General features: G+C 47.9%; 2 protein-coding genes across 2 annotated transcripts in view; one reads left to right on the forward strand and one right to left on the reverse strand.

The window, feature by feature from the left end:
* The first annotated feature begins 240 nt into the window (after positions 1 to 240).
* CHGA (chromogranin A) lies at positions 241 to 13,599 on the forward strand. The gene is made up of 8 exons (XM_086613884.1): positions 241 to 286; positions 1,073 to 1,119; positions 5,140 to 5,233; positions 5,653 to 5,721; positions 7,885 to 7,983; positions 9,576 to 10,082; positions 10,545 to 11,014; positions 13,516 to 13,599. The coding sequence occupies exons 1-8, from the start codon at positions 241 to 243 to the stop codon at positions 13,597 to 13,599; spliced, it is 1,416 nt and encodes a 471-aa protein (XP_086470010.1).
* A 7,533-nt stretch (positions 13,600 to 21,132) lies between these two features.
* Positions 21,133 to 27,416, reverse strand: part of ITPK1 (inositol-tetrakisphosphate 1-kinase) — a 155,819-nt gene continuing 149,535 nt past the window's right edge. The window contains exon 10 of the mRNA XM_086613839.1: positions 21,133 to 22,864. Within this exon, the coding sequence (XP_086469965.1) occupies positions 22,542 to 22,864 (323 nt within the window). The 3' untranslated portion in view covers positions 21,133 to 22,541. The remainder of the gene's footprint in view (positions 22,865 to 27,416) is intronic.

A 27,416-nucleotide genomic window follows, 5' to 3' on the forward strand; every position in this document is an offset into this window, starting at 1 on the left:
GGGCTGTGTGGGAGGGGAGGGAGGAGAGAGGAGGAGGTGGCTTCCTCCTGACGCCATTTCCGAGGGGCTGAGATATATAAATGAGCCGGTTGCTGCAGTGCCCCGTCTGAGATCTTCAGCCAGAGCACTGGCGTAGACACGCACGGTGCTGGTCTCTCCCCGGCACCTCACCTGGAGCCCCCACGCCAGGGACAGACTCACCCTCTGCCCCTGTCTCCCTGCCTCCATCCCGCGAGCACCATGAGCCGCCCAGGACTGCTCACCGTCCTGCTCCTGGCCGTGCCGGGTAAGTGGGGCTGGGCTGGGGTCCGTGTCCCCCCCCGCTCCCCGCCGGCCTCCATCCCGCGGGAAGCGCAGCCCCCGCCCAGCCCCGCTCGCGCCGCGGAGCCTTCAGCACCGCGGACAGCAACCGCCAGCCCGCTTCAGCACCGCGGACAGCGGCCGCCGCAAGGTCACTGCCGAGGGCCGCGCCGGGCCCTGCCTGTCCCGCGGCCAGGGCCACCGGGCACTGCCAGCCTGGGGACATTCCCTTCCCTTCCCTTCCCTTCCCTTCCCTTCCTTCCCTTCCCTTCCCTTCCCTTCCCTTCCCTTCCCTTCCCTTCCCTTCCCTTCCCTTCCCTTCCCTTCCCTTCCCTTCCCTTCCCTTCCCTTCCCTTCCCTTCCCTTCCCTTCCCTTCCCTTCCCTTCCCTTCCCTTCCCTTCCCTTCCCTTCCCTTCCCTTCCCTTCCCTTCCCTTCCCTTCCCTTCCCTTCCCTTCCCTTCCCTTCCCTTCCCTTCCCTTCCCTTCCCTTCCCTTCCCTTCCCTTCCCTTCCCTTCCCTTCCCTTCCCTTCCCTTCCCTTCCCTTCCCTTCCCTTCCCTTCCCTTCCCTTCCCTTCCCCCTCCCCCCCTCTCCCCTCCCCCAGGGAAGGCACAATGCACACATCCAGCTGCTGCATCCAAGGACTACATCCACCAGAGCAAGACACCCCTCTTTTCCACTCCCATTTTCAGCAGGATAGGATCTTTCTGCTTGTCTCCCAGAGGAGGTGAATAACAAGCTCTCTTTTCTTTGCCTTCCTCTCATTTTACAGCCATCTCCCTTCCTGTGACAAACGACATGAATAAAGGGGACACTAAGGTAAGGATGGGCCTGTAGTGGAAGGGGAGAGTGAAGTTGAAGGATGTGCTGTTTAACCTCCATCTAACTACCTAGCTTTTGGGTCCCCCTGCTGAAATGTCCTGTAGGAAGTGTCAAGGATTTTCATGAGATCCCTACAGCAGGATCCATCCACCTCCACTTCCTTCCTACAAGGCTTTACCCTTTGGGCATCCACTTCTGGGCACCTGGGGAGGACGGAAGTCCCTCAGGATGTACCAGAGGAATCAAACAAGCTTGTCTAGAGAATGGTGAGGCTGGGGGTGGAGGCTGTATAACCCTCCTCCGTCCTCCTACTTTAGCTTTTCAAAGCTCCCATCAGGAGGTGACTCAGGGGAGAGTGGGGGGAGATGTGATTCAGGAACAGGCATTGCTGGAACTGTGCTTGTTTGAGGGTGTGTATACATCTGTGTTTGTGTGTGTGTGGTCTGTTACTTAAACATGCATGTTCCTGAAAAGTAGGCAACTGACTGCTCTCGGATTGTTAATCTGTCCTCGGCTACCGCTCAGCCTGAATAGCGGTCAGCAGAGCTGGACTTGGCTGACCTCTCCAGCCTGCTTTTATAGGCTTCTGTGCATACATCTGTGTCGTACCTCTCTGGCATCCATAGCTGCACTTCGCAAATGTGTGCACTCCCAAAGGGCTTTTGACACAGACATGCTTGGATGGGTGAGTTTGCCAGTGTTGATCTGTGACAGACTTCCCCGTCCTGATACTGTAAATGCCTATCTATCGTCTTTCAGAAAAGCTGATCTCTTAATTGTTCAAATTAAGACTTCTACAGAAACTAATGCCCGGAAAGGAAACAGTAGCCCTTTCCTCCCTACTTCTTGAAATGCTTTGTTTCCTGAAATCTTCTAGCCACGTAATGTTTGCCCCAGGCAGCAGTAGAGGAGGGCATGTTCGTGTCACTGTCAGCCACAGGCTCCATTGTACAGTGTCTCCACTCGTGTTACCTACAGGGCAGGCGTCATGGGAAATGCCTCCCCGTCTCCTCTCAGGTGTGCCGGGGCCTGGCAAGCTGCTGCTTTTTTAAGACTTTTAGCCTGCTTAGTCCTTGCTGGGGCTGAGCCACGAGCTGTGAGCCACTGGGTGCCTGCTTCAGGGTGCGTGCTGCTAACTGAGAAAGGCGACTCTGGGCAGGCACCTGCCCTTTCAACTGTCCATACCAGAGTAGGATGCTCATGGGGCATCTGGTGGGACAATCCATTAATTCCACAATTCTCCTTGTGAGTTCTATTTCCCAATATGTTCTATGTGTAAAACATGGCACTTCCCAGCAAGCCACATTTAACTTTTGTGGAAGTTGGTGCAACTCCATAGGAATGTTTCCACCAAGGGAAGATTGTTTCCCAAGCCTGTCCCCTCCCTGTCTACTGCACTGATACAGGTCTAGATGAGACTAAAATCAGATCACACTCTTCTGTTGACTTTTCATGCAACTGGAAAGAGCCATTAGGGTTTTTCCGCCTTCACTGCCTTCTGAGACACAGCATTTAAGTGAAGGAAGTTCTGGTCTCACAGGACATATCAGGGCAGGGATATCAGGGATATCATCACATGGGTACAGCAGTGAGCACTGCAGCTCTTCCTACACACCATGCTCTGTGCCACCAGCACAGAGCTGGTGTGGGTGACTTGGAGCTGTGAAATGGGTAGTCAGGACATGCAGGCCTTTCCTGGGAAGCTCATCAGACTTTCATTACACCAAGGGCTTTCCATGGGGAGCTGAACACAACCAAAACATTTACAATGTCTCTGGTGTTTGCCCACTCTTGTGCTTGAAGGACACTATTTCCCCCTTAAAACCATATATTTCAGAAAGGCTTGGGCATAGCTAAGCTCAAACATGGTGAAGTCTATTCCTGTAAGGACATGATCCTTTGGAGATTTCCGTGTAGAGACAGCACAAGCAGCTCTTAAGGATCTACTTACATGCTCACAGTTAGAGGATAGCTGTGGCAAAATTCCAGTCTGAGTTTCTGCACTGGATTAATTACGCTTATTTGGAAAGGATCTCCTCCATTTCCTGATGCAGGCTGTTATTTCATGACCTTGTGGAGCCTCACTCTGCAAGACTTGCTCTTACAAAAAGTCAAGGAGAGTGTGGTGGAATGACTGCACTCTTCGTTTCATTATGTTACAAAGCTCCTCCACAGAGTTGGCTGTAATTCTGTGGTGACTGAGAAGTTTCTTTGTGTAGCAACAAAGACCTTAAATCAGCTTCGAAGTCTTCAAAAGGCTTGTATAGAGTGTTTCGTTGGACCAGGTTCTTATTTCTCAGGCTGAGAAAGTCCTCGCTTCTGAAGTTTCATCAAATACTGTTTCAATAAGTGGCTCAAGAGATTGGGAAATGTATCACAAAAATACCAGAATCTGGGGTTTGTTCTATTTAATGTCATCTATTTAGTCATCTAAAATCAATAGTATTGGATTGCTTGTGGTATAGGAGAAAGATACCAGGGAAATTTCCCTGCTTTCTTTTTGTTAGATCTTTCCTGTAACATTTTTAATCCAGCAGGCAATCCCCTCAAGCTGTGTAAGTAGTTACAAGAGTTTATTGTTTTAAGGCTGTAACCTGAAAAAGTGGAATTCTGTCCTTATGCAGGGTGAAAATTTGCCCATTTCAGCTGGTCAGTGAATATATCTGATTGCTTGAATGAGCAACATCGTAGATGAGGGGGAATTGCTGATTTGTGTTTAATTTTTACTGCAACCCAGTGCTCTGCTTTCCTAAGAACGGCACCTTGTGAAGGAGGTCAGGGCCCTTAGGGCTGTCTGCAGAAATCATCAGGAGAAAGAGGTTCAGTGAATGAATTTTTTGCCCCCAAGGCTTACTTGTATCCTTTTTTTTTCTCAATATAGTCTCTCTATTTCCACAGGCACTTGTAAGCCTTGCATACTTTCTGGGCTACTTTACAAATAATCATCCTTTTGAACTGGGCAGCCTGATTCCTGCACCAGGCTGTACTGAATGCTGCCTTCTCTTCTATGTGACCATTTGGGACTACCATGACCACACAGCAGGGCTCCTGGTGGTGTGTCTCAGTGTGGTGAGGATGCCTTCACCCCTGCCAGAGGTGCCACCCTGCCTTTGTGCCTCTGGCTTTGATTCTGCACTGGGCGATCCCTGTAGGGTCAGTGGTGCTGTTGTCACATGGGTGAAGAGCTAGGCCTGCAGTCTCAGAACAGGTGACAAACTAGATAAATAATGCTTCTCATTCTACGCAGAAGAAAAGGGCTGCTGGAAGGAGCAGGCCCAGATGTCATCCTGTCTGGGAAACTGGCTCAGGCAGTTGCAAAAGCTTGGAGGAAATTGTGGGAACTTCCTTGCTTTCAAATGACCTGCCTCCGTGTACAGCTCTTCCAGTCTATTATAGATGGCTTCAATACTTAAGCACAAGGTCAAACGCTTCTCCAGAGTGTCCTTCTCTAGGGCTCAAGAGCAGTATTTCTCATATGTGTTTGGAAGTACAATTTGCCTCACATCACCCTCCATGCCTGGCTGCTGTCTAACTAGGGTGCCCTCCTCAGGGCTCGAATAGCTTGCAAGACCTCAAGGTCACCCATTGAAGAGCTTGTCCACTTGTTGCTCTCTCTGACCTCCCACTGAGCCCTTTTATGAGATCAAGGTTGCAATATCTTTACTTAAAAGAAGATGATTTTTGAGTTCTCTATGTATATAACCAGATCTCCTTTAATCTCCTGCTGTGCCCAGCCTCCAGGATGGGCCGGAGTCATGACATCCTCAGCTGAAGCGTGCATCATACTGAAAAAGCTCTTTCCATTGCCATGTGTCATTTGCTCACTTGTCAGTTTCAGGAGGTACCTTCTGTTCCCATCTTAGGTAAAACAGGAACCGAACATTCAGTTCTGGCTCAACCAGAAAAGTGAGAATATCTGTGCCATCATCTGCTGTGGTTTAGCCTTGGTAACAAATATATTTAGGAAAAAAAGGACAGAAAAGTAGTGGTTTAATTTGTATTTTTGTCTCTTTCTAGGTGATGAAGTGCATTGTAGAGGTCATCTCTGATACTTTATCGAAGCCAAACCCCCTGCCGATCAGCGAAGAATGCCTAGAAACACTCAGAGGAGGTACAGGCTCAGATTTAACACAAAAGAAGATCTGGGGTTAAAAAGAACACAAGCAGGGGCTGGTGCTGCCCTGACACACCCTCTAGTGCCTGACAAGGGGGCCCTGACACACTCACCTTCCTCATGGTTACCCCACTGGGCTGCACCAGGCTCCAGGGATGGAGCTGCTGCTCAGCCCAGGCTGTGCATCGCACCGGGACCATGGCCAGTGGAGGCACTGGGTGATACGAACCTGCCTGGTTTTCATGGGACCTTCCTGTCATCTTAACCACATGGTTAAGAGATGTGGCAGCAAATTAGGCGAGGGCAGAGAAAAGAGTAAACGAAGAGGGAGGTGGCATTTGGGGTTCTTTTTTTTTCCTTGGGGTGGGTCGAACTTGTTTTTGATCACCTTCTGTACCAAGTCTCCCCTGTTGCAGATGAACGAATCATTTCCATCCTTCGCCACCAAAATTTACTGAAGGAACTTCAGGAAATTGCTGCTCAAGGTACAGTGTCACTGTAGTTATTTGGGAAGAGGGGTTTCATTTGTTGTAGCCCCTTGCACAGTTTTGTTTGGGTGTGGGTTTTTTTTACGTTAATTTGACATCATATAAATGAGCCCTAGGAAATATAGTTCCAGGACTTCCAGTAGAGACTGGGTGAGTAGGGACATGAATCTTGCTTATAATTACTCCAATATGCATCTGAGGATTTAAATGACTATCCATGAAACTTGGTGGCAATGTAGAGTACAGGCATTTTTGGGGTGGGAGAACCCTGAAAGGAAATTATTGTAGTTTAATAACCAACCACCAGCTCCCAAACTAAAATGAAAGACAAGAAATACTTCACTGTTCGTGCAGCTGAAGTTTAGCACTAAAGGCCGGTGTGGCAGAAGGTAAACCCCACTGAGCATCAAGTGGGACTTGCACCTAAAAGACCCCAATGAAAGCGTCCTTGAGCTCATGGCAATTTTCCTTTGGCTTCCTTAGGTCGAATGCAAGTTTCTTTGGTTTGGAGAGGTGGAGGCTGGTCTCACCATGGGTCAATGTGGAAGCAGCAGCAGCACAGAGCTGTGGAAAGGGGTGTGCATGGGGGAAAAGGGCGAGTCTCAGGTCCCCAGAGCTGGTGTGCAGGTCCCAGACAAGGCTGCTTCAAAGCCAGTGCAGGTCCCCCTACCTGGATGCCTCGGTTGAGGCTGCAACAGGGCTCTCCCTAGAATGCAGGGAGAGCAGCTCCTGGCTTTCCCTGCTCCGTCTCTCTGGAGTAACCCAGCTGGCAGTCCTCCCTCACCAGGCCATCCCTGTGCCCTGCTCCTGTGCAGCATGGCTGCCAAGGATGGCTGGGAGACTGTCCCACCAGACTGCTATCAGAGCAGGGAAGCCACAGAGGCAGTGGGGAGAAGGGAGAGGGAAAATTCAGGAAGTCAAGATTAGGAGAGAGCCCCATGTAACTCCTGAAGCAATAGTTAATTAAATGGCTAGATGTCACTGATGGAGGGGCCAGCTGGGCAGTGATCCCAGACAGGCTCCATGGATGCTCTGATGATCCAGAAGAAAGAAACCTGGACCTCTTCAGTGAGCTGGGATGCTGCTGCCCAGGCATGCTGGAGTTGGGAGGGGGAGCGCTTAGCCATTGGGCAGGCTGTGCCATCCAGCATGGAGTCCATGTGAAGGGACTTGTTTCACAGAGGTACATCTCTCTCTGCTCTTTCCTTGCTTGAGCCCATCACACCTTGCTGTCCTGGAGTAACATAAACTTTAGTCTTCAGATCACGATGACTGGGGATGGGAGAGTCATGTAGCCCAAAGGAAAAGCAAAGGCGTTTATCTTGGTTTCCTCTGTGCTGGCTGCAGCTGGTCCTGGCCGAGCTGGAGAGCCCACACCAGCCAGCTCTGCCCCTCATAAGGCCAGAGAGGACTGAGCTGATAGCATTGGCTCCTGCCTTTGCATCAAGGCATAGAAGCAGAGCATGAGCTGGGTTAGTTATCTTGCTTGGCTTGCAGATCCTGTTGGGATGGGGCTGCCTGGGGAGTGCTGGTTGCCAGGACAGCTGCCCTCTGACCTCCAGCTCATGCTACCTTCAGACACCTTCCTTCAGGGTGTTGCTTTTGTCAAGCTGGCTCCATAATCCCAGTGGCTAAGGTGTGGGGCCTTGGAGACCCGGACTATTCTCAGAGCTCAGAGCGGGAACGAATGCTGCTTTTTCGTCCTGGGGATGGCAGAAGGGCAACGTTCCGGGGACAGAGGACCCCACAACCAGGCTGGGGGGCACAGAGGCTCTCAGTGCTCACCTTAACAGAGATACATGGGCAGCATCTGGCAGGAGACAACTTTTATCCTTCAATGCTCCGATGCTTTAGTCTTTTGTTGGCCTCAATGTGCTGGAGTTCAGCATCTCTTATTTCCTAGCTCTCCATCAAAATTAGTTTTCCTACCAGCCCTGCTTCTCTGTTTGTTTAGAGACCTTTTTCTTTCCTGCAGAAGATGTTTTTGATGGTGGCTTGGTTTCTGCAGCTGATTCACATATCCTCCAGTCTCACTTCTCCTCGCAGCTCCCCTTTGGCAGATCTGTCTATTATAGAAAATATGCATATGATTGTAAAGGGCTACTTTCTGAAACACAGGAGGGATTGTTGCCTTTCCTTACTTTTTGTTACTTGACACAGGTGCCAATGAGAGAACTCAGCAGCAGAAGAAAAACAGTGGCTTCGAAGATGAACTTTCTGAAGTCCTTGAAAGTCAGAATGACAAGAACAAGCAGAGAGGTCAGTGTCAGCCTCCCCCCCAGGAAATCGAGGTCAGGCTGTAAACGAGGATGTTCTTTCTAATAGCCTTGATATGTCCATCTGCTTCTCATTTAGGCATCTTCTTTGATGCTACCGCTGACACACACAAGCAACTCGTGTTTGCTTTGTTCTTATTTACCAGCTTAAACGACATGTCATTTCTGAGCTATAGTAACTGGTGATGGTCAAGTTAGCAAACTGATCCTGATCTCTCCCACCTGGCTGCCAATGCCAGCACTCACTCCTAGTGCTTAAAATGAGTCACAGCCAGGGAAACCCCGTACTGAAACTCAGTGATATAGGCAAGGGTGATCTGGATCTGCTCCTGCCACCCTTATTTCCAGGTATCCAAGATGCTGGTTATGGGTCTCTGAAGGGAAAATTGAGCTTGGGATACGCACAGTGCACACACCCACACAAAACACCTGTATCCTGGAAAGGTGATGTTCAGCTGGGATTTCCCCTTGTCACTAGGTTTCTGTGGCCTGGCTAGAGACAGGCAGTGTAGTGGAAAGGAGGGTTCAGCCCCTTCCCTCTTCCACATCATGAAGACACAATGCCAATGTGGGATGAGATGGTTTCTTGTCCAGAAGTAGCACCCCTGCAGAGGGTCTTGAGTGGGCTCTGGGGTGTGTGGCTGAGCCACAGCAGTGCAGCGATGCCACAACATCAGCCCAAAGCTCCCCAAAGCCATAAGGAGTGATACCCTACTGCAGCCAGCACAGTCAAATCCAACGGAGAGGACGGGTGGCTCTGGCTGCCCCTCCCACCAGGGCAGACTCAAACTTCTTGCTCCAGCAGTGTGGAGACTGCATGAGGATGAAGCATGGCACGCTGGGCCATCCAGGCCCACAGGCAACCCAGTAGTCACCAACCCTGTGTGACCAGCTCTCTGCATCCCCACACCCTGGTGTGCTCTTCAGCCCAGCTTGGGGCTGCACTTGCCTTTCCTTACCCATCTGGCTTTTCCCACTGCTCTTTAGCCTCCCTCTCCCCATCTTTTCTTCTGCAAAGTGACGTCTATGACTAATTATGTTAAAAGAGGTCAGTCTGTGACATGAGCAGGAGCAAATACCCAGCTCACATTAAGGTCCTGCTGAGCAGTTGTTTTGCAGGCACGGAGCCAGCCCCAGCTCCCTCCACAAACGGCGCTGGCTCCCTCTTCAACCCAGTGGGAGACATAAGGATGTGAGGTTAGCGCAGTGCTCAGCTCAGAGCAGGGAGAGCTGTGAAAGCGCTGTGTTACACTCCTAAATCCTTTCATTTTATGTGAGATCTAGTTTCATGCGGGGCAAGTTTGTTGCTGGCACCTCAAGAGGTGGTGATGAGGACTGTGCCACAGCAAAGCACTTCGGCATATGTTTAACTTCAGCCTCGCGAGTCTCTCCGGCAGAGCAGGCACCAGTGAGAGCTGGAACGCAAGCATATGTTGAAGTGACTTGCAAAAGGATCCACAGGCTGGTTAAGCAGATTGCTGAGCGGGACTGAAGCTCCCTAAGAAATGCTCGGGCTTCGCTGGTTGTGAAATGAGCTCTCAGGAGAGGTGTTGCTTCTTGCTCCTCCCTCTGCAGATGCCACAGGGAAGCGCCCTGAAGAGGAGCAGCCCACGGGGTCCCTGGCTGAGCTGGCAGCACAGAAAACCCAGCAAAATGGAGAATCAAGAGAGGATGGAAAAAACAGCCTGGAGGAGAGGGAGCCCAGGCCACGGGATGCCAACCCTGGAGAGAAGGAGGATCGGGAGGAAGCAGAGAGTAATGAGATTGGGGGTGCAGAGGAGGCCCAGAGGGATGAAGCTTTGGACAACCACATCAGCAAAGACCTCAGTGAGGATGAGCGGCAGCAGCGAGGGGATGAAGAGGAGCAGCCCAGAAGCTCCAGAGACAGCCTGGAGCTCGAGGACGAGGGAGAGCAGCCATCCAGACAGAGCCACGAGCCAAGCAGGGAGGTGGCAGGGGAGCGTGTGGAGCGGGAGGATGACAGAGGAGACGATGCTGCAGAGGAGGACCCTACTGAAGCAGAGAGGTCACTTGATTTGGCTGAGGAGGATGAGGAGGCTGAGGAGATGCAGGGAGACGACAGTACGTATCCTGATGACTGCACAGATACCTATCCAGGGTGAGCTGAGAGCACTGAGACAGACCATAAGAGGCTTTAAAGCCTAAAAGTTCAGGCAGGTGCTTATGGGGCTTACAGAAATATCCCTGCTGAGAGCCACTCAGATCCCCCCGCAAGCACCCGATCACGTGGGCCCACGCACAGTGGGTAGCACAGGCCCAGCAGCTGCCTCACTGCCTGCTGCTCAGCTTTCATAGCACCCGCGGACAGCTAATTTCTTTTTCTTGAACTTCCTACGTGGTTTTTGACTGCTGCTGCTAAGCCCTGTAGTGACACAGTGAAGTGAAAGTGGGTATTTCCAGAATCCTGGGAAAACAGGTCCCAAGTCAGGAAGTCCACCTTCCATCGCCCCGAAGGCTCGGTTCAAAGGTAGAGCATAACCAAGTTGACACTGGTGCTCACTGTTGTGTTTAATGCTCTTTCAGATAACGATGATGCTCTGGGATTTGGCAAAGATGGGCGGAGCTCTGAGGAGGAGGAAGAGGAAGAGCAGCCCCGGGCACTGAGAGGAGGAAGGCATCGCCTGGAGGATGAGGGGATGCAGGAGGAGGAGGAGGAGGACACCTTCCAGCCCAGGGATGCCAAAAGCGAAGAGATGGAGGAGGAGTCCTCCAGGGAGTGGGAGGACTCTAAGAAGTGGAACAAAATGGATGAGCTGGCCAAGCAGCTGACATCAAAGAAGCGCATGGATGAAAATGATAGTGGGGAAGACCCAGATAGGTCCATGAAAATGGCATTCAGATCCCACAAGTATGACTTCAGTAGTCCAGAGGAAGACGTGAGAAGGTTGTGGAAGCATCACTCGAAGGAGGACAGCAGTGAAGGAGGCTTCCCTCTTGCTCCCCTGCCCGAAGAAAAGAAGGATGAGGAAGGCAGCGCTAACAGGAGAACGGAGGTTGGTGTACGTAAGGCTTAAGAATAAATCTCACTCGGTTATTACTCGGGAATCCAAACTATGCTTGGCAATGTGGATGGTACCTTGGCATTATGCAGCCAGCATCAGTTCTCTGTGACATTAAGGAGATGCCTTGTGACCTTTTAGCCATTCAGCCTTAGATATTACTGAGATTCGCACCCATCTGTTCCTTTGGTTCTTATCCTTGTTTTAGTGACTAGAGCATAAATGCTCCCTGCCCAAGAAAATCTTAAAAATGAGACTGGACTTTTGCACTGATCTGTGCTGGATATGGTGACGAGAGCTATCTCTGAAGCCAACATGAGTTGAGTCTTTTGTCCCAAGGTCCCTTCAAGTCAAAGGGAAGGCCTTCCCTGGCTCAGGGATGGAATGAGTAGTGTAGGACCTCTGACAGAGGCAAATCAGTGTGCAACCATGGTGAGAGAGCTGAGGCATTGGAGTGGAAATGGTTGATGGATATGTGAATACATCTGAGCCATGCTTCCAAAGTCAGACACCTCCTTGCCTGGTACCTCGTGTGATGCTATGTGGTAGCTCAGCACTGCCCTGGCAGCCAGGAGTGGTGGTTTCACCTTTGCACTGAGGCCCAGCTCCAGGCGTAGATGTTTATTTGGGATAGCGCAGGGGGCTGGATGGCAGGGCCAGGCATGGGCTCTGCGGGTGTTTGTTCAGGGAAAACCATGACCAGTTGCCTGAGAACAGACTGGGGCAGCAGGTGAGAGGAGCCAGTTTGCTGCAGCTCTCTTGCTTCCAAAACACCTCTCATGCCTTAGTTACGCACCAAAACATTGCCCAAAGGCTGCCTATCAGCATCCCCTGCTGAGAGGGCATCTCCAGTCATGTTGGTTCAAAGCAAAGCCAAACATCTCAGCTCAGAGCAGGGAGGCAGTGGGTGACAGCTGAGAAGGTGGCCTCTGCCCCATCTGCCTCCTCACCACCATCTGCTCATGTGCCAGGTCTCTCTCCCAAGAAGGCTGCTCCTCACCTGCCCCAGTGGCTCTGGGGATGCACCTTGTCCTCGAGGTGGTGGGCTCAGCGTCTGAACAGGGACTGGGAATGAGGTTGCTGAGGTCAAAAAACTGCTGTGTTTACAGTTGCGACAAGACTTTTTAGTGTTTTTTAAAAAAACTAGATCAGGGTCCCTAGGAGACAGTGAGGAGGCATCAGACCAGGCAGCTGGTGGTGAGGGAGGGGAAGGCAGAGGCTTTGGCTCTGCCAGAGCAGCTGCCACCCAAACCCCTCTCCTGGCTTTTGAGCCGTGTGGGTGCGTGGCTTGGCTGGTGAGGCCAGTAGTGGCACGGCTGGGGCTGTGAGTGCTGGCCCCTGCTCTCGCCGGGGTTCAGCACACTGTTGTAGCCAGAGCCTTCCCAGGGGCTGAACCGAGGGCCCTGCGGAGGGGCAAGGATTAATTTTTCCCTATTCAGGAAAATAGCTCAGGGATGAGAAAAAAGACCTTTTTTTACATACTTTCTTTATTTTTTTTTCATACCAGCCAGCTGCAGTGCAGGCCAGTGGTTCATCGTCAGTCTGCGCCTGGCAGCTGCTGCAGGCAGTGGCATGGCTCCGCTCCCTCTGCACGGGAGGGGGGTTGTCATCTCCGCTCTGCTGGCAGGAAAAGGCCCTTTTAGCACTGGCAGCCCTAAGTTTCCTCCCGCAGAGCCTGCTGCTCTGCTGGGCCGGCGCGTGATCCGCAGCGACCCCAAGGTGACACAGCTGTGAGGGACAGGCAGGGCTGGGGCTGACAGCAAGACAGGGCCATTCGGGTATGACCAGAGCTCAGGCAAAGTCATGCATTTATGATTTTGGGTACCTGTGCTAAATAAAATAGCTTTAGGTGACAGTATAGATGCACAAGAGCTGCTATAGGAAGGCCACCAAGTGATGGGCAGCTTGAGCCTTTAAACTGATGGTTTCCTCAGTTGCTATGCTCCCAAACAGGAAAGCCGCTTCTGGTACTGGAGGAGCATGAGGACACCCAGCGTGGTGTGGGGAGAAGGGACACCGCTGTGCCCTCCACAAGCAGGGCATATGCTGCACTTGCTGTGGGCATCCATGCCTGTCCCACTTTGACAACACCACCTCCACGCAGGTGCCCCATGTTGTTTGGCAGTGCCTGCCCTGGCCTCGGCTCCAAGGTGGCCACCTCCCTCCAGCCCCACACTCTGGAGGGAGAGGTCCATTGGGGGCTGCCCAGCCTGGCAGTGGGGCCGCAGAAGGACGGCAGCTGCATGTCTGGTCCCATCACCAGCTACAGTGATTTAACATTAGGACAGGACTAATTAACTAACTAACGTTAGTTGTGCACAGACATCTGTCCAAAGGCGCAAATGTGGGAGTGGGCTGAGGGGACGGGGCAAGACATGGCTGTGCTGGTGCCGCCACTGACAGCCGACTCCGGGCAAGGCTTTCTGTGGCTGTGGGGGTGAGGGCTGCCCGGCCGTGGCTGCGGGACTGATGCATGTCCTGGGCTCTTGTTGCAGGACCAGGAGCTGGAGAGCCTGGCCGCCATCGAGGCCGAGCTGGAGCGTGTCGCCCACAAGCTGCATGAGCTGAGGCGAGGCTGAGGGCCCCAGCTCGCTCCGCACAGGTGAAAGCCACCGCCACCGCCCTCCTCCCTCCCCACCATGTTTTCATTTCCTGATTTAAAAGCAATTAAGCAGGAGCAGAAGCATCACACCTAGGAAGCCGACCTCACTAGCGCCCAGGCCTGCCTCCCTCGCCACAGTGCTGTTCCCATCGACGCTTCTTCACCTCATGCTCCCCTCTCCGCACAGGTGCCCACCGCTTGGCCGGGCACCGCTGGGCGCGAAGCGCGATCTACATGTGTATTTTCTGTCTGGGTGGGGGTTTTTTCCCTCTTTTTTTTAAAAGACAAGACAGCTTTCTAGAAAGTTCTCCTTCCACCGGTAGTTTCACTGGGTAAAAAACTGCAATAACTTGTTATCTTTTGATTAAAAGCTGAGAACTCTGACTGTAATATATTCTATATAAAAAAATTATCTAAGGAAAAATAAAACTGCAGGGGGTTCCTTCCTTTGTTTTGGCAGCTTCACTCTCGGTCCTCAGTGCACTGAAGGGCATGTACGGTCCCGGTGGAGAGGAGGGGGAACAGCAGCCTCCCCTCAGAACGGGCACGTTATGATGGTGGTTCCCTCCCTGCCCCAGCTCCATGCTGCTGCCTGCTGAGGCCCGGTCTGGAGGACACCTCCCTGAGGTCCCGAGCCCTGCGGGGCTCTCCTGCCCGCCCAGCCCCGCGGGGGTGTCCCGGGGGCTTCAGTGGGACGTGGGTCACACGCGTAGGTCATGGATGAACACAGGGTTGAGCAGAGAAAAAACAGTTTGGAAGTTCAAACACTGTGGCAAGACTTAATCAAGTCAAGCTACTTGGACAACACACGAAAGGGTTAAAAAAAAAAAAAAGTAACAAATTTTGTGAGGAAAACTACCGGTCTGCGTTTCCCCAGAGGTGAAGGGTGGTCTGGAGGGAATGCCCCACCGGTGCATCGCTGGTGGGAGCTGTGGTGGTCTGCTGGCAGCACACCAACAGGCAGACCCTTCCTCATCCTTTGGGCTTCAGGCCATGTGCCGGCTGGAGGACCTGGTGGTGCCTGGGCTGGGGAAGCTTGTCCCAAAAATCTCTGAACATCCATCATAAGATTTTAGACTTCCTACATGTATCAGCAGGAGAGGAAAAGAGCATCCCACTGCCAGGGCTGTATCTCACCTCTCAGCTCAAAGCTCCATTGTCTCCCACCACCTGCAGCCCACAGAGTAGCTGAGATGCTCAGAGAACGGCCACCAGGCTCGACATATTCCTTTATTCTGCTAAAAACATCAGAGGCGTTGGCCTGCAGTGTGCAGGGTCCCCTGGGTGCAGGAGGCACTGTGTGTCCAGAACTGTCCTCCACCCACCAGGAGAGCTTCCCCAGGGAGGGCTGGGGGAGCTGCTGAGTGGGCAGTGCCCCTCGCCCCCAGCCCCGGCAGCCACACAGCAGCAGGAGGCAGCAGTGAGGGTGAGGCATGGCCCAAAAGCTGCTCCGGCACAGGGTGTGAGCCTGGCTGGGAAAAGTACTCCGGGGTGAGGTGCAAGTCTTCCAACCCCATGCCAAGCAGACGGCACTCTCATTAACGTCAGGGAAATGCGCACAGGAACAGAAGTGAAACTGAAGTTGTTCCACAGGAATAGTACTAAAATGTCAGTTATTAGGGAGTTAATCCAGCTGTAAAAGTCACATTTTACACACTGATCTTCATTTAAATTTTAATTTGAATATGGTACTTAGTTTCTCTCTTTTTTTTTGTGGCAGACTCTGCTGGTAGCATCACCCATACAAGACCTTGCAAACTCAGATCTATATGTCACAATAAATTCACAGAAACCTTCAGCCACCCACCCCACCCCAATTCATCCCTGCCAAAAGAAAAAAAACCCCAAACTGAAAACCCAACCCAATCCCAAGAAACCAAACAATTCACCATAGGAACGCCACCATCTCCAAAGGAGTTAAACAGGTTTTTTCACAAAGGATGGTGGCAGCAGACAGAATCAGCCTACTGCTGCTGCAAAATCAACGAGAGGAAAAATAATGTTACTGGATGGAGCTACTACAAATACAGCCTGAAGCGGAGAATCAAATAATCACAAACATTTGGGACCTGAGGACTTTCTTCAAAGAGAAAGATGGAGCTCAAGGCGTGAGTGCCGGGCCTGGGAGGATGCCTCACCGGCTCCGAACCGCTGACCCTCCGACTGGCTGTACCTCTGCGCCGCAGTGTCTCTGCTCCCGGCCGCTGGGCTCGGCCTTGGGGCTGACACTGCGCACTGAGCCCCAGGCAGTGGTGACAGGAGCGCCCTTGCTCAGCGTGCTTGTTGCTTAGCAAAACGTAATGCTGCCGGGTGAGATAGCTATCTTTCCTGCACTAGCCAAAACAGGGTCCTGATTAAAAACCCTGCCAGGTTTTAAGAAATCAAGAATTCCCTGTCCAGGATGATGAAGGAAGAATCAGCTCAGAAACCTATGCTATGAATAAATGCTTAAGTACAGCAGTAGCCTGAATCCCAGTGATGTTTAGCCATGTTACATAGTATAAGACATAAATAGCCAACTTCCCACTAGTCCTAGAAATCAGAACAAAACCAAACCAGCCTTGCTCATTAGCAGTGCTGGTACAAGGAGGTCCCAAGTAACTGCAAACAACTGCACTGTGAAAATCAAATTCTCTTGAAAATGGGCTCACCCCAATGAGCTGCTCACCTCGCTGCCCTGTCTGCTCATAAAGAGAAAGCAAAGTAGAGCTTGTTGTAAGGCATTTATTTTCATTACGTGTCGGAAAGGGACAATTCTGTCTTCAAAACAATTACAGAGATAATGCCACAATACCTACTGCATATTGCTTTACTGTTGAAACCAAAACATTGTCCAAAACAGGTGCTTGGCAAATGAAAAGAAAATGAACATATTACCATTGAAATCAATGCTGTTAGATGAAAGCACCATCTTCATTGTCAGATCTGATCAGTCATGCAACTGAAGATGCCAAAAGCAGTATTTTTGGTTTTTACAGTAAGCCATGATCTTTTAAGGGTTTATATCATTCTACGCAAATTTAAGTACAAAATCGGAATTATGTTTCAGAAATGATCGTGAACCAGGCTGAAGCGAATCACAAGACACACTTGTTAACACTGTACAGCTGGATTTGAAAGCAGATATCGATGACACACAAAATGGTCCCAAGATTGAGCCATGCTTAGGTGGGGAGCGATGCTGGAGAGTGAAGGAGAATATCCAACACTGTTCACACTCAAGAGGGCCAGTTCTCTCAAAATTGCTGGGATCCCAATAAATTGTTGCTACTCCATTTTAAGACTGACTGCATTTTAGTACGTGGTTCTCACAAGGGTATACACAAGCTGTATTGAATACTGAATCAGAAATAAATAATAAAAGATACATCTAATACATCTTTTATTTTTAATTTTTTTTTACAGCACTGACTTTACAAGAGGATAAACAACTCATTTTTAGGGGCTGCTAACATCTCAAACAAAGAAGTCGCTATTTTATACTCATATAGTCAATCTTTTAATAACTTTATATGGTATATATGACTTTTCACGCAAAAAACGTTAGAATAATTTATATCTAAAAACTACTGTGTAAAGAACAAAGGAAGAAAAAAAATGTGGGTTTCCTTAAAAAGAATGGAAGAGGAAGACCTGATTTTCATGAACTCCATTCAGCTTCAGCTATTTCTGGAGTTTCAAGAGATTTCCAGGCCATCAACAAAAACATTCCAACACATCAGGAGCCCTCTGCAAACTCATGGCATGCTGGGCAAGGTCACCTGCTAATGAGCTCATGTGGCCCACAGACGTCTGCTAGCATCAGCCCCAGCGGATTCAGGGTAAGAAAGGTGGAGAGAAAGAGAAAACATCTCCCCAGATTGCTATTAAAAAACTAAGAGCAAAATTCTGGACCACTGGTATCAAGCTGTCCACTGGCCAGGATTCTACTCCCAAGCCCTACTTCTCCTCACCCTTCTTGTGCATCACAGACACAGGACATTTTCTTGCAGTGGATTTTTTATTTCCACAGGAAAACTGCCTCAGCAGCTGGGACGGACCAGCCCCCAACGGCCATTTATACCTGGATCCTCTCAAACTTCAACAATCTCTAATAATTTCTGTGGCCATGTAAACATGACAGAATCCATGGAGGATCTGAAACTCATCTGGTCAAAAGCTCAAGTTCTGATGGCCTGGATCCCTACGGAGTGAACAGGGAAAGGAAAGGTAGTGAAGATGTGGAAAGTACTCTTCTGGAGGTTACATTTCTCTGAAGTAGCTATTAAAGCAATATTACAAATAAAATCAGCAATGTGATCTGCAATGGTGTGTCTTGTTTATCTGTGAAAACGAGAGGAGATTATATTAAAGGAAATACTTTAATCTACACAAAGCATTTTCATGTACTCCTAATGACAAAACACACAGTTGCAACACCATAAAGTAATTGTATACTGAGTAAAGAAATCGATACATCTCTTACTAAAAAGGAGAGAGGAAAACAAAATCAGCAGGGTAATGCAAGTGAACTCCTGCAAGTGTGCACATGGGGAGACTGATACAAACAAAAAATAGACTCTATTCACTAAAAAAACAAAATCCAGGATTTTCTGCACAGCTGTGGCAGGCAAGGCTGCAAGCTAGTGTGAAAAACCTGACTCATTGTCACTGCTGCCAACACAAAGATTTTGGGAAGCCAGTGTTAGTCTAAGAACTGATAAGCCTGGATTTTGTGTTATTGGATGGAAACGGAAAAAGTATTTTTCCTTTGTTTCACTCTTTTCTTGCCAGCCCATTCAAACACCTCTGGCCTCATTTGTTCTGCTACCTTTGGACTGTATCTTGCCTCTGTTACCAACCTACTACTCCACCTGGTTGTTCCCTGGCTGGATACAGCTGGCAGTTATCTGGAGAACTTGAGGCTTTATCTCGAGCAATCCTTGCCACCTTGTGAAGCCTTAGAGTCAGGTTCTTAATTTGTACTCATCCATGATGAAGACAAATTAAACTGGTGGTTTTCCACCTGAGCAACCTGCTGCAGACCTCCTCTGCACAAATATTCACATGTTGAGGATGGAGATCTTTAAGCAGTTTGATCATTCCAACAGCCTGAATAGTATCCAAATAATAGTGCATTCTATCTACCGGCCAGCCCGGTCAACTGGCTCCCAGAGCGCAGAGGTGGAACAGCCAGACTGTTGTTAACCAAAGGCAAACCAGCATCGGCCAGTGGCAGCTCTGCGTGACACAAACCACAAGTGTCGGCACCAACGCTCCCACACAGGCTGCGCTTCCACAGCTGGTTTTCCCGTTATGATGGGGATGTTCTGGCACAGTCGTTACGAACCCAAGCACAAGGCAGCAAAGTCACCTAGAGGGAGAGGAGGATGGTGATGGCTTTACATCGCAGGCAGTAATGATACCACTCAAGTTCTCTTCACCAGGGAAAAATCTTCACCTACTGAAGCCGATTACGCAATTACAGCGGAAACCAGAGTCCCATCTCCTCCATCACACTGACACAAAACTTGGAGAAATTCCAGGCAAGCTAATGGTGTTCTTGTGGATTTCTAACAGAGAAGCAGAACAGAAATAGATGCCTAAGCAGCTAACTGGTGACCATGTAATTTTAATGTAATTGCTCCCATCAACATAGCAATAATAGCTATGTCTCTGAAAACACAGCAGAACCTTTTCTAACCACAATAACAGAACTCAAACAGACATTATGGAAGATCTCCCTCGGATTGTCTGCAATTTTAAGAGCAAGGGCATTCTGATATGGTCTAGCATTACTAGACTCCTCTACTTTTACAAAAAAAAAGGCAAGACTACAGATTATTAACTAACCTACTGTGCAGCTTATCTTAATTCAAAACTATCCTGAACTTATCAAACGAGGCAGCAATTCAGAAAAGCACTTTAGCACAGGCTTAATAACATACATATGCTCGAATGTTTTGCAATAATGTAATTGTATGTATGGATACTTAGTAATTTACAGTTTAGGCTTTTAAAAGTGGGTCTCCCAATTTGTCTCTGCGACTTAGCAACATTCTAGTATACAAGCCATAACAATAATTTCTGCAAGGAAATATAGTAGTACAGCAATTGCATGGTAATTTATGTGAAAACTCTATTGTAATGCCACATCACAACAGGTACCTGCATATCCGCACCTGGTAAATTAAAGTGATACTGATATATTTGATAAATAAAAAATAAATTACAGTCTATGGGAAAAATGTCACTGATCACAGCAATGACCTAAACTTGGTTTCTAGTTACTGCCAAGGTCTGGAGTAATATTTAAATATAGTATTTCTGCAAGCCTTCAGAGAATTACAAAATAAACTTCTAACAATCATTTGTAAACAATTTAAAATGCACAATTATATTTCAGTAGTTTATTTTGGAGAAATAAAGCAGTGCAAAATAGGCCAACCAAAATTCAGAAGGCAGCCAGGAAAATAAAATTCTTATTTGATGTTCTAACTAGGAAACAGCATACAGACATTTCCATTGGATCCAACACTCAGATTCATGTAAACATACTTAGTTTCAAAGGTCTTGAGTTATTAACCCAGTTTTAACATCATTGCTTCTTCCCCATCACCCAATAAAAAAAAAAAAGCAAAAACCAAAAACCCAAGCCATTGTAATAAAAGGAGCAAAAGGCAAGTCTACAAACACTCCACCAGCTGGTTACAAGAAAGTACCATACAAAAATATGCACTGGCAAGTTCCTTCCTGAGGGTATCTTTTGTTACACATGTAACATAAAAACACTTTTTATTTTAAACAAACACAAACAAACCTCAAACTGTAGATGTCAATTTTATATCAGTCATGGCTTTACGAAAGGTTTGGTCTATCACGAATACTTTTAAAACCCTTACCTATATACACCTGACTCACTCACACCACGACCACCCGAGACCCACGAGCTGCAGACAACGTAAGATCCAGCAGCCTCAAAGCAAACAAGGGTTGTGAAGCGTGCCCAGCTCAGCACTCATCTGCAACAGCCTGGCAAGTTGCCTGCATTTATGTGCACCCCGGAATCTGACAGATACCACACTCATAAGGTCCTTCCAGTCCCTACAGAAATATCTTAAAGTTAGTAACCCCTTTAGAGGTGGAATAATCTCTTCTTCGATCATCTTCAAAAATCCAATCCCGGCTACAGGAAATTCCCAAGAACGACATTTTGGGAACGAATCCAATCTCTCCTACGGAAAAACCTTTGCTTACACAAAAGAACTGCTACACAACACTTCAAAACTTTTTCCTCTCCAGGACTGGTGCCATCAGGTAGGGTGGTGACATCTTTTACACAGTTTACTCCTTTCTCCACAGTCTACTGGGGCTTTAAGGTCTAGATCCTTTCCTTTTGAGTAGACATCTAACACATGATACTAAACATACTAGTATTAAATGCTGCAGTGATGGAAGCTTTACAAATACCTGCTACAGAAAGACAGAAATTCCCCCATCTGCAAGCTAGGAGCTTAACTAAGGACCCACCCCTCTTAAATGTATGTTAGGGCTTGTAAGGGGAAGGGAAGGCCACTCTGTCTACCAAAATAGTGTCTCTTCTCAGCACTGACAGACTCGGAAATTCCCAGTTTAGTGTTCAGAACTGGCAAAAGTTTCAGGAATTCTCAACAGCAGAAGATGCCGCCATGCTAGAAGATGCAATAGAGGGTGAACCTGTAGGTTTACTGCATATCTCAACAGACAAAATTTGGCTATGCTATAGTTTACAAATAGTATAAAGCACTATTGTAAATTCCCACATGGCCTCATCCGGCAGCTTGCAACAAAACTATGTGGTCTTTAAGCCAGAGTGGTCATGTACTTCTACCTCATACAAAGCTACACAATTCTGTTCGTATTTAATTTGCAAAAGAAAAACAAAATGCACAGCAGCATGGATCTGTAGAAAGCCAGTAAATGTGTTACCCCTTAGGATCCGCAGATCAGGTGGACTGATCCAAGGAAAACACGTGTCTCTGCTTGCCAGCCTTTTTGCAAAGCTGTTCCACAGTCCTCACAAGGGCAATGGGGCAAGAATTAAATTCTCTTAGAGATCAGCTGCTTCCATTAACTCTTCTAGGATTTCACCACTAGCAGATGATTGAAAGGATGACATTCAATCTACTAAATCACTCAACCTAACTATTGGCACCCTGTCTGGATCAAACGTGTCACTGTTGCCAAGCGTGGTTAGAAGCTACTTTTGACTGAAGCAATGAGGCCTGGGGGAAGAACTGCAAAGCTGGAACTGGGGTGGTCACCTTGGTTCTGCTCCCTGAACAACCAGTCTGCTCTGTCCCACCCAAAGTGCCACGGCTTCACAGCAAGCTACCTGTCAACATCTTGACTGGTCAATGTTTTAAGAGATTTGGTTTAGTGATACTGAAGTTGTCTTAGCTTTCATTTGCAATGGCCTACCTGGAAAAAGGGAACAGGGAATATTTTAGGCAAAAATCTCTAGCACTGTTACATTCAGACACTGCATTTCAACATTATTATCTTCTTGATACCATGAGGTCCGATTTTAAAATGCTGGTCACCAGTGATTACAAAGAACAATAGAAATGAAAGAGCAACCCTCCCACAATGAAAGGACTAGTGTTAAAACCCATTTGTGTGTAAACTCACTACAGATTTGCAACTGGAATCTGACGAAATGGATCTGAATCACTTTCTCGCCCTCCACCTTTCAGTCCATTTCATCAGCAAATCAGGAATCAGGTTAAATCAAATGGAAGGTTTTTTTTATTTCGCCTTTTTTGTGTTGTTTTTTGTGTTGTTTTGTGGTTTGTGGGTTTTTTTTTCCATTTTTTGCAATTGTATTGTTACAGCCTGATCTGGTTCTGGGACCACAATTTGCATCCCTGTGGCTTTTTCTCGGTCCATGGCATTGGCGAGTTATTGAGAAGAAGCTTTTGTTGCCAACGTAGCAACGCAGTGGTGCTGGAAGCTGGGGGACACTGCCGAGTTGCAGCCTAGTCTCTGGTGTTGCAGTTTTACTGAGCTGTTGGTCTCGCTTTCCACAATCCAGGAGGAGTCTTTTCCCATGACGCTGAGACAGCCTGTGCTAGCGCAGCATATCCGCTCGTCCATGATCCCGCTGGTCTGCTCTGCCAGGAGCTTGCTGCGGTTTAGCTGGGTCACCTCAGGTGCCTGACCCTGCAGGACAGCGGCTATGTGGTTCAGGAGATCTGTGAAGAATTCGGAAACACCCTCATAACCTGAAAAGAGGAAAAATGAAGGAGAGAAAAAAAGGCAATTAAGCAATTTTCATTAGTTCTCTGAAAGGCTGCTTCTACCAGTTTATTTCTTGGACTGTCCTTGCCCTCCAAGTGATAATAAAAAGGCTTCTTTTCCATGACATCATTTTGAGTGACTGCACAAGCAGATTACCATAAAAAGGAACAGAGATCGTTGCTATGAACACACTTTTGTTCAATGAGAAAAACTGTCACCTTTCAGACTTTCTGCTTCTTTTTCCTCCCAAGTATGTATGTGTATACATAATTTTAGGTAAATTCTATCATTTGGTGCCAAGTCCAGGATTCTCCCTAAGTTACAAACTCTGTGGTGTAACATTGATCTTCTCCATCCTGTTTCCAGGTTTACTATGCAAAGTATCTCTAACGCAGTTTCCTTGAAGATCTGGACCCTTTCTAGAATTTGCCCGGTAATACCCTCAGTTAGGGAAACCTCAGAGGACAGCGGGGCTGGCTTTATACCTACAGAAAAGGCAGCTTCCCCCATGGGTAAGAAGCAATGTGATGCTCGTCTAATCTAACCTAACTTGGCACTTAAAACATGTTCCTTGCTATGAGCACTGTCTGAGAAAACACTCGAGGGACAGTAAACATGTATCAATTATGCAGTATTTGGCAGAAACATTAATCTTTTATTTCAGTACTGAAACCACCTTTCTGCATGTTCTGTTAATCGATTTCAGACAATTTACAATGCAGAGTTTAACAACAAGCATCCTGATTTAAAGAATTGCTCAAATACCAGGAGACAGGACATTTTTGGTGACACAAAGGGTGGCATGGCAGTAGGTGTACAGAGCTTCTGGCTCTATTTTAAACGCACAGGTACAATTTTATCACTGCATTCATTTAAAAATCGAACGAGACATACAACATCTTGGTACAATGTCTTGAAATGGATTTAACTGCTACAGCATTACCTAAAATTGTTATCAATTGGATTTAGTATTTAGAGGTGACCTATGACATTCAGTATATTTAATGGGCTAGGCTGATTGTTTTAAAATGTCTATAAAAGTATTCTGAAGGTGACCTGGTATTAATATAGGAGAATGAAGCAATAAATAACAGTTTAAAAGTCCCACGTGAATAGCACACATTCACACAGCAGCACATGAGCAGAGCCAGAGACCACAAAGTAAATGCCCATTTTAAAACATTTTTAGTGAGGTGATCACAGAGAAGAGTCCCTCAGATCCATAAATAATTCACTTTTAATCTCCATTCTCTTGCAAAGACCAACTTCCTTGGCAATAAAAACCTAACTTCCTGAAAAACCTAAGGTAAAAGGATAATTTCACCTTAAGATAAATGTGGTGACTGGTGTATTTATAACCCAAATGTTAACCAATTAACTCTTATTTAGGCTGCTACATTGCTTTGGATTTTATTGCGCTCGGTCACAATTCTCCTAGGTACTTAACACGTCACACAAAACAGTAGTAACGTGAGACAACAGCTCCCAGTTTTCCCTTCTCAAAGGCCCTTAAACACATTCACCAAACAAATCGGCCATTTCAAAACGTCGAGTCTCCCAGCGACTCACACGATAATCCATCGGTCGGCTTGGGGCAACCAGGGCTCTTATGGCCGGCCATGGCAGCCAGAACAAGATCTCCACCTCTTCGACAGAGGTGCTTGTTACACTTTCTTGCTTATGTAAAAGCCATGGGATTAGTCTTCAAATCTACTCAGAGTGCTTCAAACACCCTGGGAATAAGCCATCTCCATAGTAACAGCTTTAACATTCAGAGAGGAGATCCATAGTACCCTAGACTGTTCCGTGTCTGCTCACTGAAAACAAACCAGCCTTGTTTGAGAGCACCTGGCAAACTCACAAAGAAGTAGCTTTAAATATTTAATGAGAATAAGATGGCCAGTTATTCAGTCCTGAAATCAGCAGACGTTACAGTGTAAGAAAGCTGTACGTATCAGGCAGGCTTCCTCTGTGGAAGCCCTCTGCACACTGCGTGGAAAGGCACAAATAATTCTGCCTGGTCACTCAGAAGAAACTTCACACACTTGTAAAAAAGAAATACAAGGAAGGGACGAAGAGAACCATGGTGTCTCAACGCTTGAGCCACAGGATGACTGGGAAAGGCTGCAAACTGGATGTTGCCTCGCTCTGTTCACTGGCTGCTGCGGCAGATCTCTCAAAAAAGGCTGTTGTAGGACATCACTGTGCTGCGAGGATAAGGAAATCAAGCAGGGCAGATTAAACTACACCTTAGAAACTACTGGCAACGAATTTGAGATTCAAGTCACACAACGAATCAGCGGGAGGATACAAGTTTTGCACGTCTCAAAGCACAAGTTGCATGAATCATGCTCCAGCAAGTACTATCCTAGTGCTGCCCACTGAAACCATTTTGGAAATGCCTGTCTACAACAGGCCTGAATTTTGCTATGTTGGAAATAGCCTCCAGAGTCTTCTGGCTGAGCATGGATAGGAAGGAAGTCCACCCAGCAATGCATCTGAAAACAAGTACCTGCTTCCCTGAGATTTATGGTGTTAAGAAATGCCTACGAGCTTTTTCAAGAGATCATTACAGATGCTACTTCCCTGATTTTTAGGAGACTCTTGTGATCTGGCACACTCTCTGCTTGCCTGCATCTTCCCTTGGGCAGAGAGAAACAAATAGCCCATGTCCTGCATTTGCAGCAGTGTATTTACACACATCAAGCGCTCGTGCAGATCTGATGCTTCCAGCTGGCGCACACACGCACACAGAACCAGCAGCTGACCTGCACTGGTGACAGGCTGGGCTGCAGAACGTGCGCAGGAGCTGCTGCTTGGGCGGGGTGAGCTCAGCCACCGCCACAGGACAGCAGGCTACGCAGAGCCTTTTCTCTGTTACCTGAGGCCAGACAAACACAAAACCCACATGCTACGTGACTGTGCCTACAGTTAAATATCTCAGCTGCTAACCACATCTAAATATAGTCTCGGTGGTTTCCCATAGAACAGGAGACACAATAGGCCTTTTAGACATTTATCTTCAAAATCTTTTCAAAGAGTTATTGATGCTAATGGAGCAGGATAATAACATCCTCCTATGGGTACATCTGCTCTCAATTCTGACATTAAACTAATCTCAGGATGACATCCATGGAGTGGCAAGTTCAAATGAGCTTCAAGCCTGGCAAACACAAAAGACAGCAGACAAGAAAGCCAAGCCTCTGGGCCATTGGGCAAGGCTTTGGTCAAGCCCAGCCCCAAGTTGTAGCTTGAGCTCCATGAAAGAGGCTGTGAATGTTCCTTTCACGTCTTTCACTCTCTTCCCCAAAGCAGTGGTGCAGAGATAATGTAGCAGGTCCCCAAAGTATCTAACTTGGCTCCAGTTTGGCTCTACTGCAACCCTTGCAGAACAGGATGACTTGAAGAAGAGGAGGAAAGGAAAGCCCCTTCCTGGGACTGCACTGAGATGGGAACAGTGAGATCTCACTGCTGATGCAGCCCATTAGTGACTCTTTTGAGCAGGGCTGAATTTGAACTTCTCATTAGCAAGGTGCTGGCTCCATCAACGAGGCCAGTCCTTGAAGCTGCTCAGCCTTTAATCATACTGGTCGTTGGAGGGAAATGCAGCTGCCTAGGCTGAACACGCTTTTGGGAAACAGAGTATTCTGTGTTGAGATGTAATTTTTCTTCTGCTGTATTTTACCCCATTGCTTCTTCTCTGACCTCAGCAGCCCTTGAGAGCAGCTCATCTCTCTCAGTTCTGCTACCTTTTACAAATTTAAAGGCAGTTCTGTCTACCTCCAGCCTTCTCTCTTCTGTATGTCTCGTCCCTGCTACTATCCTCTAGACTTTCTCCAACTGGTCTTCAATCTATCCCACGGTGATAAAGTCAGTAGCTACCTTCACTATCCACATGTTCACCATGAAAAAAATTCTGTGTGAGACAACGTAGACCTGTGCACAAGAAGCTTCCCTGCGCTCTCCAAGTCTCAGGCAAGGATTAAACACTCTATTAATTCATTGTGTCTTCAAAGAGCAATTGCTGTGCAAATTGAAACACAGGACTTGGACTGAATATCAAAAACTATTGCCTTAGGGTAGAAGTACAGTGAAGCATGAGGCTGAAGGCGGTTCTGCAAATTTCTGCTGCAACAAGAAGACATTACTCCTCTTTAAATAGTTATGTTTGCCACTAGTTGTTCCCCAATCTGGACCTTCAACATCTCAAGAAAAGGGATCTGTGCAAAATGCACAAATCTGTGCAAAATGCCAAATCCAAACCAATACTTAGAAAAACAAAAAACCCCAAACACCAAACCGAAATGCGGGATGCAGGACTGCAAAAGAATGTCCTGTATCACTGACTTCGAGACCCAGTGTCTGAAACATAATCGCATTCATAAAGCTGATTTAGCTCCATTTGACATTCAATTTAGGTTGTTTCACTGCTCTTGGCAGAAGACTGTTTTCATAGGTCTGCAGATTGCATCAACACCATATGGCAGAACCAAGCTGCAACGTGACCTAAGAACAGCAGGGCTGGAGTTTTAAAAG

This window comes from Tauraco erythrolophus, chromosome 6 (assembly GCF_009769465.1).
Source record: "Tauraco erythrolophus isolate bTauEry1 chromosome 6, bTauEry1.pri, whole genome shotgun sequence".
In the NCBI taxonomy this organism is placed as follows: domain Eukaryota; kingdom Metazoa; phylum Chordata; class Aves; order Musophagiformes; family Musophagidae; genus Tauraco; species Tauraco erythrolophus.

Excerpts from the sequence above, each read along its gene's own strand:
- CHGA (XM_086613884.1), top strand. The coding sequence starts at position 241 with ATGAGCCGCCCAGGACTGCTCACCGTCCTGCTCCTGGCCGTGCCGG. Across the intron at positions 287-1,072 it reads CCTGCTCCTGGCCGTGCCGG|CCATCTCCCTTCCTGTGACA; the intron begins GTAAGTGGGGCT and ends CTCATTTTACAG. Across the intron at positions 1,120-5,139 it reads TGAATAAAGGGGACACTAAG|GTGATGAAGTGCATTGTAGA; the intron begins GTAAGGATGGGC and ends GTCTCTTTCTAG.